We start from the raw sequence: 12,175 nt of genomic DNA, 5'->3' as shown, positions 1-12,175 counted from the left end.
GGTTCAACATTATCTGAAAACAAACTGAAACATTAAGTGTTGTTTGGTTCTATATTGTTTCATGCTAAACTCCATACTATATAAAAATAAAACCAGATAATTTGCAATTGCTTTAAATTAATTAATTCTAAATGGAGGATGCATAATTGCTTTGATCTGTTAACTGCAAATAATGTTTTAATTAACCTGTAGAGAACCCAATCTGATTTATGGATTTTGTCCCGTTGGTTCGTCACACAGAAACTCTAACAACCAAATATCGTAACACAAAAACTTTAATCTCTAATCCCACTTTCGGACTCCACCACTTCACTACTGCTTCCTCTGCCTGATCCTCTTTCCTGCCTTTACTCCGTTCCAAAAATTTTATGTCCCTTTGTCTACATTTCTTATTGCCATTTATGACTACATGAAAATGGATTGCACATGGACCGATAAAACCGCAGTTGAGGGAGGATCAGGAGTGCCAATATCACTACATCCCCGCCACAAAATAAACTGTTAGGGTGGTAACCTGAACACAGATCTGGACTAAACTCCCAAAAAACAAGAGTACAATAGAGTGAAGTTTCCCAAGAATACATAATGCTCATATAGGCGACTCACAACTCATCACAATTTTCCTTTTACTCAAATTTTATCACTATGCATGGAAATAAAAGTTACTGTTAATGTCATGAACATAATGACTATCTTCCTTTTCATAAACAAGTCTTGAAAGAGCATCTGCATTGTTCAGTTGAGCTCCAGGACAATGCTTGATGATGATGATGTCTCTGTAGAGCCAACACCCATTGCTGTAGCCTCGATAACTGTGGTGCGCTCTTTGTCAAAAATGTCAATGGGTTATGATCAGTTTGTAGCTCGATCTCTGCACCAAAAATCCATGTCTCGAACTTCTTTAGACCCATACAACGGCGTAAGCTTTACGTTCAATTGTAGACCACGCTTGTTGAGTTAGAGTCAGTTTTTGGCAGGCGTAGGATATTGGGTACATTTTTCCCTGAGATCATTGTGACAGACAGGCAGATATTCCCACCTGTGATGAGTCTGTCTGGATTATGAAAGGCTGTCCCAGCACTGGGGTATGAAGTGTGGGTGCTTTCATTAAAGCTATCTTTAAGTGGTAAAATGCAATGTTGTGAACTCTGGTCCAGGGCAGAATGTCTGGAACCTTTCTTTTGGTAAGTTCAGTGAGTGGATAGGCTACAGCAACATAGTTGGGTATATATTCTCTATAATAGTTGCATAAACCTGAAAGGCTTCTTAATTGCCTTTTCGTTCCAGGTAAGGGTAATTGTGAGATGGCTTGAACCTTGTCAGAGTCTGTGCGAAGCTTCCCCAAACTGATGACATGCCTGAGATACTTGATCTCGGGTTTAACAAAGGAGCATTTTTTGATATTTATGGTGAAATGTAGTTCTTCCAATTTCATGAGAACCTTATCTAGATGGTCCAGATATGTTCCCCAGTCACTCAAAGAGACGGCAATGTCATCAATGTATGTCTGCGCCAAATCTCAAAATTGAGCTAGGGCTTTGTTCGTTTCTCTTTGAAAGGTGGAGGTGGCATTCTTTAAACCAAATGCCATGACCTTGAAACAATACTGTCCTCTGTGTGTTTTAAAAGATGTGAAGTCTCTACTCTTGACCTCCATAGGTTTTTTTTTATTTGTGGTTTTAGGCCCCTTACCTCTCAAAAAGCACAAAAAGGCCAAAATACGACCTCCATAGGTATCATCCAATAACCTTTCAGTAAGTCTGAGGAAGTGATGATGTTTGCTGCACTGATGTGACTGATCAATTGAAAGGCCTCCTCCATAGGAAAATCATTGGTTATTGTAACGGCATTAAGAAAGGTAATCTACACACAACCACATGCCACCGTCCCTCTTACTCACACACACGACCAGATGTGCTATCTCTCTGCATAGCTTTTCTCTGTCAATCCCAAACGTAAGAGTTCCTTCAATCTGCTCATCTACCTTGGGCTTCAAAGTTTCGGGAATTTTATATACATGCGGCTTCTTCCTCGTCTGACCCGGGCTCAACCTGATTTTATGTTCACTTACCTTCGCAACACGGACTCTCTTGGTGAATAAGGAACGGTTCTTTTCTAATAGGTTGTTGATTTGCGTCTGTTGTTTGTGACTGAAGTGATCAAAACATGATGTTCTAGTACTTCTTCGAAGGTCACGTTATCATTGATCTTTGGGATAGGGTGTATCTCCTCAAATTTTCTCTCACTTTCAAATATTACTCTGATATCTTTCACTCTGGGGTAATATTTCCGAATCTTCTTAGCATGAACTTGCCTGGTGTTATTTCCAGGCAGTTTGACTTTGTACGAATGTGGATGGCAAAACTGCACTTTTTGTCGTGACTGGTCCATTGTGTGTAAATCTTGTTATCCTAGTTGGGAATTAGTAGAATGACTTGATCCCTGACTTCAAACTTTCTTATCGATGACCTCTGATTGAAGTGCTCTGTTTATGCTCTTTGGTTTTTGTTTGCTGTTAATGTGGTATGATGTGCTACTGTTTCCAATCTACCCTTAAGATCTTGTAAGTAATCGACAGCTGAACCATTGTTTTGTCTCCAATCCGTTGAGGGTCATTGAGTGTGATTATCGTTTATGGGCTGGTTTCTCATCCTCTGTGGACAGAACCTAGAAATATCTTGTGTTGATCTACAGTAAAACACTCCCTCCGTTTCATTTATTGGTGGCAGTTAACTTGTTTTTTCATCTCTTGTCTCTCAGAGGGGGATCATATTTCTGATCAGGACCCTGATGTTCTGAAGGGTGCCACAATCTCCATGAATCATTGCATGTCTCAGTTAGTGACTTTCCTTTACTTTCAAAATATAAATTGCACTTTCAGCTCTCACCCTGATGGACACTTACATGAGCTGCCATGTCGACATCCAACGTCTGGAATAATCTATCCTACATGATTAGTTGTTTTAAAGCTTCTAGGTCCTTCACTCTCCTCAACTCACAATAATACTCACTTTAATACTTTCAATACACAATAATACTTTCCCAAGCCGATGCTAATCTCAACACAAATTGCATGTGAGTCTCGTTGGGTCTACGCATAGCACTTCGGAAATTTTCCAGGCAGCATTGGGCTGATGGTTTGTATTCTCACAATACTAATTTCTTGATGCTTAAGTAATCCCATAATTCGTCTTCGGCTATATAGATTAATATGTTTGCAGCCTTTTCCCCCAGAATATTGATCAGTATCTCGGCTTTCATCTCCTCTGGCACGTTCTTTGATTGAAATGCTCACTGGATAGGAAAAATAGGTTCCAATTTTCAGACTTAGTGGGACTGTCAGCATTCATGTTTTCACACTTTTGATTAATTTCTCAATACTCATAACAGGCCTGTCACCCGGGTGGCTGTCCGCAAGGCTAGGATTATTGTTACTCGTCCTACCTTGAATATTAGCACTAATCTGCGCCAGCTCCAACTCATGCTGGCATCCCCTTTCTCTCTCAGCTTCTACCTGCGTCCTTTCAGCTTGTAGCTTTCTTGTTCTTCTTTCTGTTTCTTCTTGGCAATGGTAGAGGTCAAAATTTCCAACACAAAATCTAGGTCACTAGCAAAATCATCACTTTTTATAATAAGTTCCCTTAACTTTGATACCCTCAGATCATCATGTATTGTGCCACGATCCATAGATCTTCTTTTTTAACTCCCTTTACGCTTAGCATTCCACTGAGGAATTCATTTCCGACAAAGTAAAAAGTTTTCCTACCTCTTCTCCCATGTAAAATCTGTATATTCCTCAAACCTTTGTTCCGTGCTCAGTTATCCACTCAGCCCAGTTGTTGATCAACTCTTCTTATTCTGGATCGTAATCACTCTTTTCATAGATCGAATCTTATCGATCTGGCTTCACTATCCTGTTGGCTGCGCCAATGTAGAGAACCCGATCTGATTTACGGATTCCGTCCTGTTAGTTCGTCACACAGAAACTCAAACAGCCAAATATTGTAACACAAAAACTTTAATCTCTAATTCCACTTTCGGACACCACCACTTCACTACTGCTTCCTATTTCTCTCAATCTCCTACCTCCTCTGCCTGACCCTTTTTTCCCGCCTTTACTCCCTTCCTTTTACGGCCCTTTGTCTACATTTCTTATTGCCATTTACGACTACATGAAAATGGATTGCACATGGACTGACAAAACCACAGTTGAGGGAGGACAAGGAGTGTCAATATCACTACATAATCATCACATTTTCTTTTCTTAGGCATTTTTCTAAAATATTGATAATGATATTGATGTCTCCCTGCACCATGAATAAAATGCTTTGTTATTAATTAAATAATAACTGAAAAACTCAAACAGAAAAATATTATTAGTCAAGTACATTCACTTCAGTCACTTTCTTCTATTAATAAATTCAATCAATAACACAAATACTTGCATTAGTTTCAGTTATATTTTCAGGTAATGTAAAATCTTAAGTTTAATACATATTATCATTATACATTTTAAATGATATTCTATCATTTGGTATTGAAAACATTGTACTTAATCATACTTAATCATTCTAATGATTTATAATGATTAGTTTAAATTTACTGTGATTGAAATGCATTATTCAGAGTTCAATAAATAATTTTTTTCTTGCTCATAGAAATAAAAAGTGTGTGTAATCCCTTTCAACAATTGACAATTAAGTCTAATTAAGCAAGCAATAACTTTAATTATATTCTGTATTTCTTAATTTTATATTTTAATTACTTATAAAATGAGAACTTATCATTTTCCTTTCAATAATGTATCTGTCAAATTGTATAGAATTAAATTCACTTTAATTTCATTTAAAAATACTTAATTGTTTAAAAGTTAATCTTATTCCAATAATTAGATTTAACTAAAATATATTATTTCTTTGGCTACTTGAATGCTTGCTTTTATAGAAGTGTAAAATAAAATTAAGAAGACTAAAATGTCATTTAGAATAGTAATAATTTATTAAAGCAAATAAAAATTAAAGTTTTAATTAAAGTATTTTTAATATGTGAAAAAATTTCTAAATAAACAAATATATTCTATTTCAATTAATTTGATTAACTATAAATAGCCATGTGCTTAATGTATAACCCTCTAAAGAAAGTGATTTATGAGTAAATAAGGAACAAATTGCAGTTACGAGGAGGACAATCAGTTGAATATATGCAATATACAGATTGATATCTGTAAACAATTGATTATGGATAAACAAAGATATTAATTTCAGTTAGCATTCATGAGTTTCATTAACATTTTTCTCATTATTTTTTGCCATTTATATTGATTTTTAAAATCAAAATAGACCAATTTAATTTTATTCCATCGATAAATATAAAAAACAATTAATTTAGCTTATTTTTTTCCAATTTTAAAAGTCTAATTTTATTATTAATGAGTTTGTAAATATTTTCACATATACAGTAGATTCCACTTATTGTAATCATGGACATTAATATTAGTTGTTTAGTGTTAACAGAGTTTGCATGCCTCAAAAGACAAAGTTAAAATACATTTAATGTAATTAAACTTATTGTAATTAGAATTTTGGTTAGTTATTGTCTTTGGCTAAATAGACATTTTTTAAACTGTCTTGTTGCACTATCGGCCTCAATGTATGATTGATAATGTGCAATCATTATCAATCTTAATCAGTGCTTTAAATGTTAACACTTCGGTCATTATTTGCTTGCAGTACAGTAGTTTAAATTGCTAGTATTTCTTACTCCAATCCAATACTGGATAAATTGATATTAATTAATAAGAATACATTTTTCAATTGTTTTAATGTCAATCAGTAAAATCAGAATATTCACTAATTGTAATCTTATTTATTTACTCTGTTTAATTGATATTATGAATTAGTTATTGTCATTAGTATAAGGGATTTCTAAAAGTGATTACAATAAGCAGATTCTGCTACATATGAATTTGTAAATTGTAACATTTATGTATATTTTGTTGAAAGTTTAGAATGTGGCAAGTGTTTTAAGTAAACAATTTGAATTTTATTTAATGGTAAAAGGTTCCTTTGTATTTTTTTTTATTTAATTAGGTTNAAAGCATTTATAATCATTTGGCTATAAAAGTTTTAGTTTATTATTATTATTATTATAAAATTAGTTATGTTGAAAACTATAAAAACTACTATAATTGAGTGTTTGTGATTAGTGAACTGATTTTTGTGAATACAGAATGTTTTGCTACAAATCATTTACATTTTTTGCAAAAAATAACACAGAGGCTGGATGGCTGATGGAGGTAAAGTTGTTAACCTAGGAAACCCTGTTTGGGGACCTGGATTCAAATCTGGAGTTTCAGGAATTTTTCATGTTTTGTCTTTCTCAGATATGTCTTTCATACTCAGCTGCCTTTATTGTGGCCTGATTGAATCTATTAAGTCTGTGATTAAAAAATCCAGAAACAAGTTGCTTAACTTTTCTGGCAGCATTTTGTGGCACCATCTGTTATCATATTTTATTTTAAAAATTTTTTATATTTTTAACTGTTTAAACTGTTATAAAATGGCAAAAAGCTTAATTTTGAGGATAGGGATGGCTTTTATAAAAAGTTGTAAATGCTAATAACAAGTAAAATTGTCATTAAGTCTGATTTTGCTGGTCTCCCTATATCTCCCCACCTCCTTGATCTTTAATCGTCAAAATTTAATAGCGTCAATCCCTCTAATAAACAAACCACCATGCAAAATTTCAGAAATTTTTGAAGAAAAGCACAGGCGTTATTAAGCTTCAAAGAGGTGAACAAAATTGTGGTCCCCTTACACACACACTAACATTCATACATAGAATAAACCCCCTAAATTTTTTGCATTTCTTGACATTACAAGGTGTCTTGAGCCAAAAATGTAAAAATCTTGGGAGGGGTCATTTTTTGAATGATTGCCATGCTTTCCCTCTGTTATATATAACAGCCAGGAAAGTAAAAGCACTCTTAGTAAAACTGTGGAATTAGTACTTAGAACATTGGCATCATCATTTTTAAGTTTCTAACTCTTATACCAGCTCCTCAGTTTTTAAATATCTGACTCTGATACCTGCTTAAAACTGTATATCTATTAATAAAGTTAAACAAGTTGTAACACAAAAATTTCATGTACATTACCCTGCGGCAGAGTTAAATTACTGGATGTGTCGGATTGGTGAGGAGTGGACTGTAGAGACTACTGTATTAAGAAATAAGTTTTTCAAAGTTTCTCTATATTAGCTTGCTTTTGTACTTTCCACATGCTGGACAGATTGCTTATGCTTTATCTAAATATTTTATACTTGTGTTTTTTCCAGGTCTGAAGTCATTGTTGCAATATAATTAGCTGCTCAGCAGCTTTATATGTATAATTTAACTCTATGTATACATTTTTCATAGGATATGAAAAATATTATATAAGTGAGGAAAACATACAAATGAAACTACTTTTGAATTAGTGAGGAAAACTATACAACTGAATTTGAATTATGCTTTACCTATATGGGCTTCGGCTTCTGCATCTGCATTAAATAAACTTAATCTAGAGCTAAACAAAGTTTTTTTTACCCTCAACAAACTATTGCATCTGCTATCTACTAACTCTTCTGATGTTGCACAAATCTGTCTCAGCCTCCCTAACCTATTCCAATGTATAGATTACTTTGATCATATCTATACATACAAATATTTTAACAGTCCTCTTCCTGCTTGTTATACCTTTATCCGTAATCCTACATTCAACATTAAATTATTAACCTGTATTCATTCACCTAACTGCCACCTGAATGTAACAATTAGATTTTTTTCTATCACTATCAAAAAACTGCCACCTAAATCGACGAGAAATTGTTCCTTGACTCCTATAAATTCAAAGCCATTTGTGAGAAGATACTTTACTCCAAATAATTTTTTTACATGTTTTTTTTTTATTATTTTGTTATTCTCGTGTTGTTTTTTTTATTTTGGTTTTATTGTGCATTGGTTTTTAATTAATTGGGATTGTTGTAATGAGGGGGCATATATTGTGTGTGAGACATCACCAAATTTAAAAAAAAAGGATCAAGTTTTATTTCTTTCTTGTTTTCTTTGTGATGGATTTGCCACACACTGTACAAGTATGTGACATCAATTGTCTTTTTCTGCAGAAAGTCCCAGTTATATGAAAGAATGAAGTCATTCTAAAGATTAGCTCATATTTATTGCAAATAGAAACTAGAAAGCAATTTTTATTCACTTAGTAAAATTGGTTTACACTACAAAATATAGAAAGTTAATATTTTCAAAACTTCAGTTTGGACTAAACTGAAGTGAATACATAATTCACTTTTTTTAATAATTGCTTTAAATTTTTCTACTTAAAAATGAAAAACACATAAATGAGAAAAAGTGCTATAGGTACTGAATAATATGATATATAAGTGCAAAATCATATAAATAAAAAACAGAACTGAAGTGTTTTATAATGGAGAAAGTACACACGCAAAATATTTAATGTATAATTGTGAAAAATATACAACTGAGATATGAACACACCGGTAACAGGCTTGAAGATTTTGTTAATTTATTACACTCCGGTGTTGAGTTAGTGATGTTTTATACAACTGAGAAATGTATAAACAGTTAGACTGTTAGATTGTAGTTAAAAAGTGATTATTGACTATCATGCCCAATAATTTCTGATTTGAAAATTTCTTGTTATGTTATGATCCAAATGATTTTTATCTGCAAACCATTTAAACTATATTGGTGATGATATCTTTATTGTTTATTAATATTTATTAAAAATAATAAAATTTAAGTAATTTAAAAAATGAATATTAAAATTGTGGAAGGGAAGAAAAATGTAAATTTGATATAATAATTTTGGCATTGGGTTGAAAAGAGATGAAAATTTACAAGGAAGTATGATGATGCATTGAAGAAAGATGAAGTGTCTAGAAATATTTTAATAATAATTACAAAATAATGCAACTTTTAAAAAGTTCATAAATTACTTATTGTGTTTATAATAACAAAATTTGATAAAATATTGGAAAAATTAAATATCATTATCTTTGCCAAACATTTCTTGCATATAACAATTTCTTTTTAAAAAAAATTTGGACTGATTATTCAAATTATCTAAAGATAATGAAACTATTAATAGTGTATACAAATAAGTATAAAATATTTTAATTAAAAATCTTTCTATCAATTTTTTTAATATATTTTTTAAATCTTTTATCAATTAATTTTCAAAATTAAAGTTTAATTTATTGTCATTAATTATTTGTATTTCCAAATGAATTTGAATTCTACAAACAAAATTTTGTTTGAAATGACTTGCTCTCTCCTCTTTGAGAGATTTATTTATTATAATTATAGAAATAATAAATTTTCATTATTATACTTTACTGTTTAATATTGTGTAGAATTATAATTTAATATATTAAGTAAATTTACATTTTTTGCAAATATTTATTTATTAGGGTATATCTTCAGTATCATACATCAATGCAAGTTATATGTGGAGCAATGCTTGGAGTTGTATTTGCAGTTGTTTGGTTTACGATAACTCAGTTTTTTTTAACTCCTTTGTATCCTGTCATTACATCCTGGTAAGTTTATTAAAATGTTGATATAATAAAATTGGTTTTTTGATATTTTTAGCTTTTGTTGAATTAATAAGTTTCATTAATAAGTCGAATTCAAGTTTTGCAATGTTGTGATCAGCCATTCCTCAGATATGGGCCAAATTATGATTGTTTATTTTTGGACATGAGTATATCAGCTAATACGATTTCATATAATTAGTAAATATAAGTACATGTTCCAGTCCAATTTACTGTATGAAAAATAGACTAAATAATATTATAAAATATTAAACATAAATAAAAAAAAATGGAATTAGTTTCTGTAAATGAAAGTTGGATATAAGTTTCAATGGGGTTCAGAATTATGTTCATGTTGGGTACTTTTGTTAGTCATAATATTGATAAATTTATATGCAGTGGTGTCTCATACTTCAAATTTAATTCATTCCAGGAGGCTGTTCGAACTCTGAATCTGTTAAAGTCTGAATCAATTTCTTTTTCACTAGAATTAATAGAAAACGAATTAATCCATTCCCTGATCCTAAACAATACTCATTTTGATAAACTTAATCAAAACAGCAAATACATGTAATCTAAGGTAAAACTAGCACAATTAAATATGCACTAATAATACATGAAAACAATAAATGAAATATATAAATACTGTATATACTGTAAAATTGCATTTACTGTTCATGCATTGTTGATTTTGGCATCTTAAACGTGGCTTCCAGATATGCCACCTTTGTACCACTTTCTTGTTTCACAATAAGTTCATAAAAAGCAGTCAAAGAATGATTGCTTTTTAATACTTAATTAAAGAAAGAATTAACTACCACAAATTTGCTATTTAAATATTTGATATTTAAAAAGAAAATGTATTTATACTGTGAATGGTTCAGATATTGTTTTTTCGTGTAAATTTATAGTTATTAAAAATCAGTCTAAATAACTCCAAAGCTGTCATCAGTTCTTAATAATAAAAATAAGATAAAATTTATCATTAGCAAATTAATTTAAATCTGCATCTTAATCAGATTTAAAAAAAATCATTAATAATGAAGTAGACTGTGTTTTTAAGTAAATAAACTTAAAAGACAAAGTAATAAAAATTTAAATAGAATAACAAATTTCTATTTATATATTAATGCAAAATAAAATTTATATTATGCTCTTACTCCATATTTTATAATATTAACTTTAAAAAAAACACAGGCATGTATATTCAAGTAATTATGAAACTATTGATATAATTATTTTGAAATTGAAATATTTAATAATGTCTTCATTTAATACATTTACAGGCCTATTTGTGAATTGTTAATGATTAGAGATTCAACTTTGATTCCAAATGTTATGTGGTTTGAATATACATCACATCGAACAGAGTCAAGGTATTTTCATTTTTATAATTTAATTCTGAAATAAAGATGAAAGTTTGTAATTAATTAAAAGAAAGTTTACTTTTTAGGACAAGACAACGAAAATTAGCTTCTATGAAAGCTCAGTAAGAAAATGAATCAGTAAATTCATATTTCTTTTATGAGGTTGTTAGAAAGTTCATCTTAATTGGAAAAATATTAAAGTTCTGAAATATAATTGCCAATTTCTATGGCAGCTATATTTATGAAAATTCAAAAATTCTTATTAACTATCACTTTAAACAAAATAATGGAAAATAATAATAAAAATCTAGATACTAGTTTGCTATTATATTTTATGATGAAAATTCAAAATCTTCTTGTTAAATAGTTTTACAAGAAACAAAATTTAATTTTTCTGACACTTTTGAAAGAAAATTTGTATGAGACTTGTCAATCGTTATTTTGTTAAAGTGAATATTAAATATAACTTTTAATTATGATTTTAGATGCTTCATTTATATTTAAAAAAAAATGAATTTAATTGCTAATTGTTGAAAAGGGTTTGCACTTTTTGAGTAGAATTAGGTTCAACATTATCTGAAAACAAACTGAAACATTAAGTGTTGTTTGGTTCTATATTGTTTCATGCTAAACTCCAAACTATATAAAAATAAAACCAGATAATTTGCAATTGCTTTAAATTAATTAATTCTAAATGGAGGATGCATAATTGCTTTGATGATCAGTTAACTGCAAATAATGTTTTAATTAACCTGTAGAGAACCCAATCTGATTTATGGATTTTGTCCCGTTGGTTCGTCACACAGAAACTCTAACAACCAAATATCGTAACACAAAAACTTTAATCTCTAATCCCACTTTCGGACTCCACCACTTCACTACTGCTTCCTCTGCCTGATCCTCTTTCCTGCCTTTACTCCGTTCCAAAAATTTTATGTCCCTTTGTCTACATTTCTTATTGCCATTTATGACTACATGAAAATGGATTGCACATGGACCGATAAAACCGCAGTTGAGGGAGGATCAGGAGTGCCAATATCACTACATCCCCGCCACAAAATAAACTGTTAGGGTGGTAACCTGAACACAGATCTGGACTAAACTCCCAAAAAACAAGAGTACAATAGAGTGAAGTTTCCCAAGAATACATAATGCTCATATAGGCGACTCACAACTCATCACAATTTTCCTTTTACTCA

At 30.8% G+C, this 12,175-nt stretch overlaps 1 protein-coding gene across 1 annotated transcript; it reads left to right on the top strand.

The window, feature by feature from the left end:
- Positions 1-9,483: 9,483 nt before the first annotated feature.
- On the top strand, positions 9,484-11,203 carry LOC111621780 (dolichyldiphosphatase 1-like). Its single transcript, XM_023364031.1, has 3 exons — positions 9,484-9,615; positions 10,896-10,985; positions 11,063-11,203. The coding sequence occupies exons 1-3, from the start codon at positions 9,512-9,514 to the stop codon at positions 11,100-11,102; spliced, it is 234 nt and encodes a 77-aa protein (XP_023219799.1). The 5' UTR covers positions 9,484-9,511; the 3' UTR covers positions 11,103-11,203.
- The last annotated feature ends 972 nt before the right edge of the window (positions 11,204-12,175 follow it).

The sequence above is a fragment of the Centruroides sculpturatus genome, unplaced genomic scaffold (genome assembly GCF_000671375.1).
Source record: "Centruroides sculpturatus isolate CEXI.00-Female unplaced genomic scaffold, Cexi_2.0 scaffold35, whole genome shotgun sequence".
In the NCBI taxonomy this organism is placed as follows: domain Eukaryota; kingdom Metazoa; phylum Arthropoda; class Arachnida; order Scorpiones; family Buthidae; genus Centruroides; species Centruroides sculpturatus.
The sequence above is the reverse complement of the archived record's forward strand: the minus strand, read 5'-3'. Positions and strand labels throughout refer to the sequence as shown.

Coding starts and splice junctions, on each gene's coding strand:
- LOC111621780 (XM_023364031.1), top strand. CDS start 9,512: ATGCAAGTTATATGTGGAGCAATGCTTGGAGTTGTATTTGCAGTTGTT. Junction 9,616..10,895: donor TATCCTGTCATTACATCCTG/GTAAGTTTATTA, acceptor ATACATTTACAG/GCCTATTTGTGAATTGTTAA. Junction 10,986..11,062: donor TCACATCGAACAGAGTCAAG/GTATTTTCATTT, acceptor TTTACTTTTTAG/GACAAGACAACGAAAATTAG.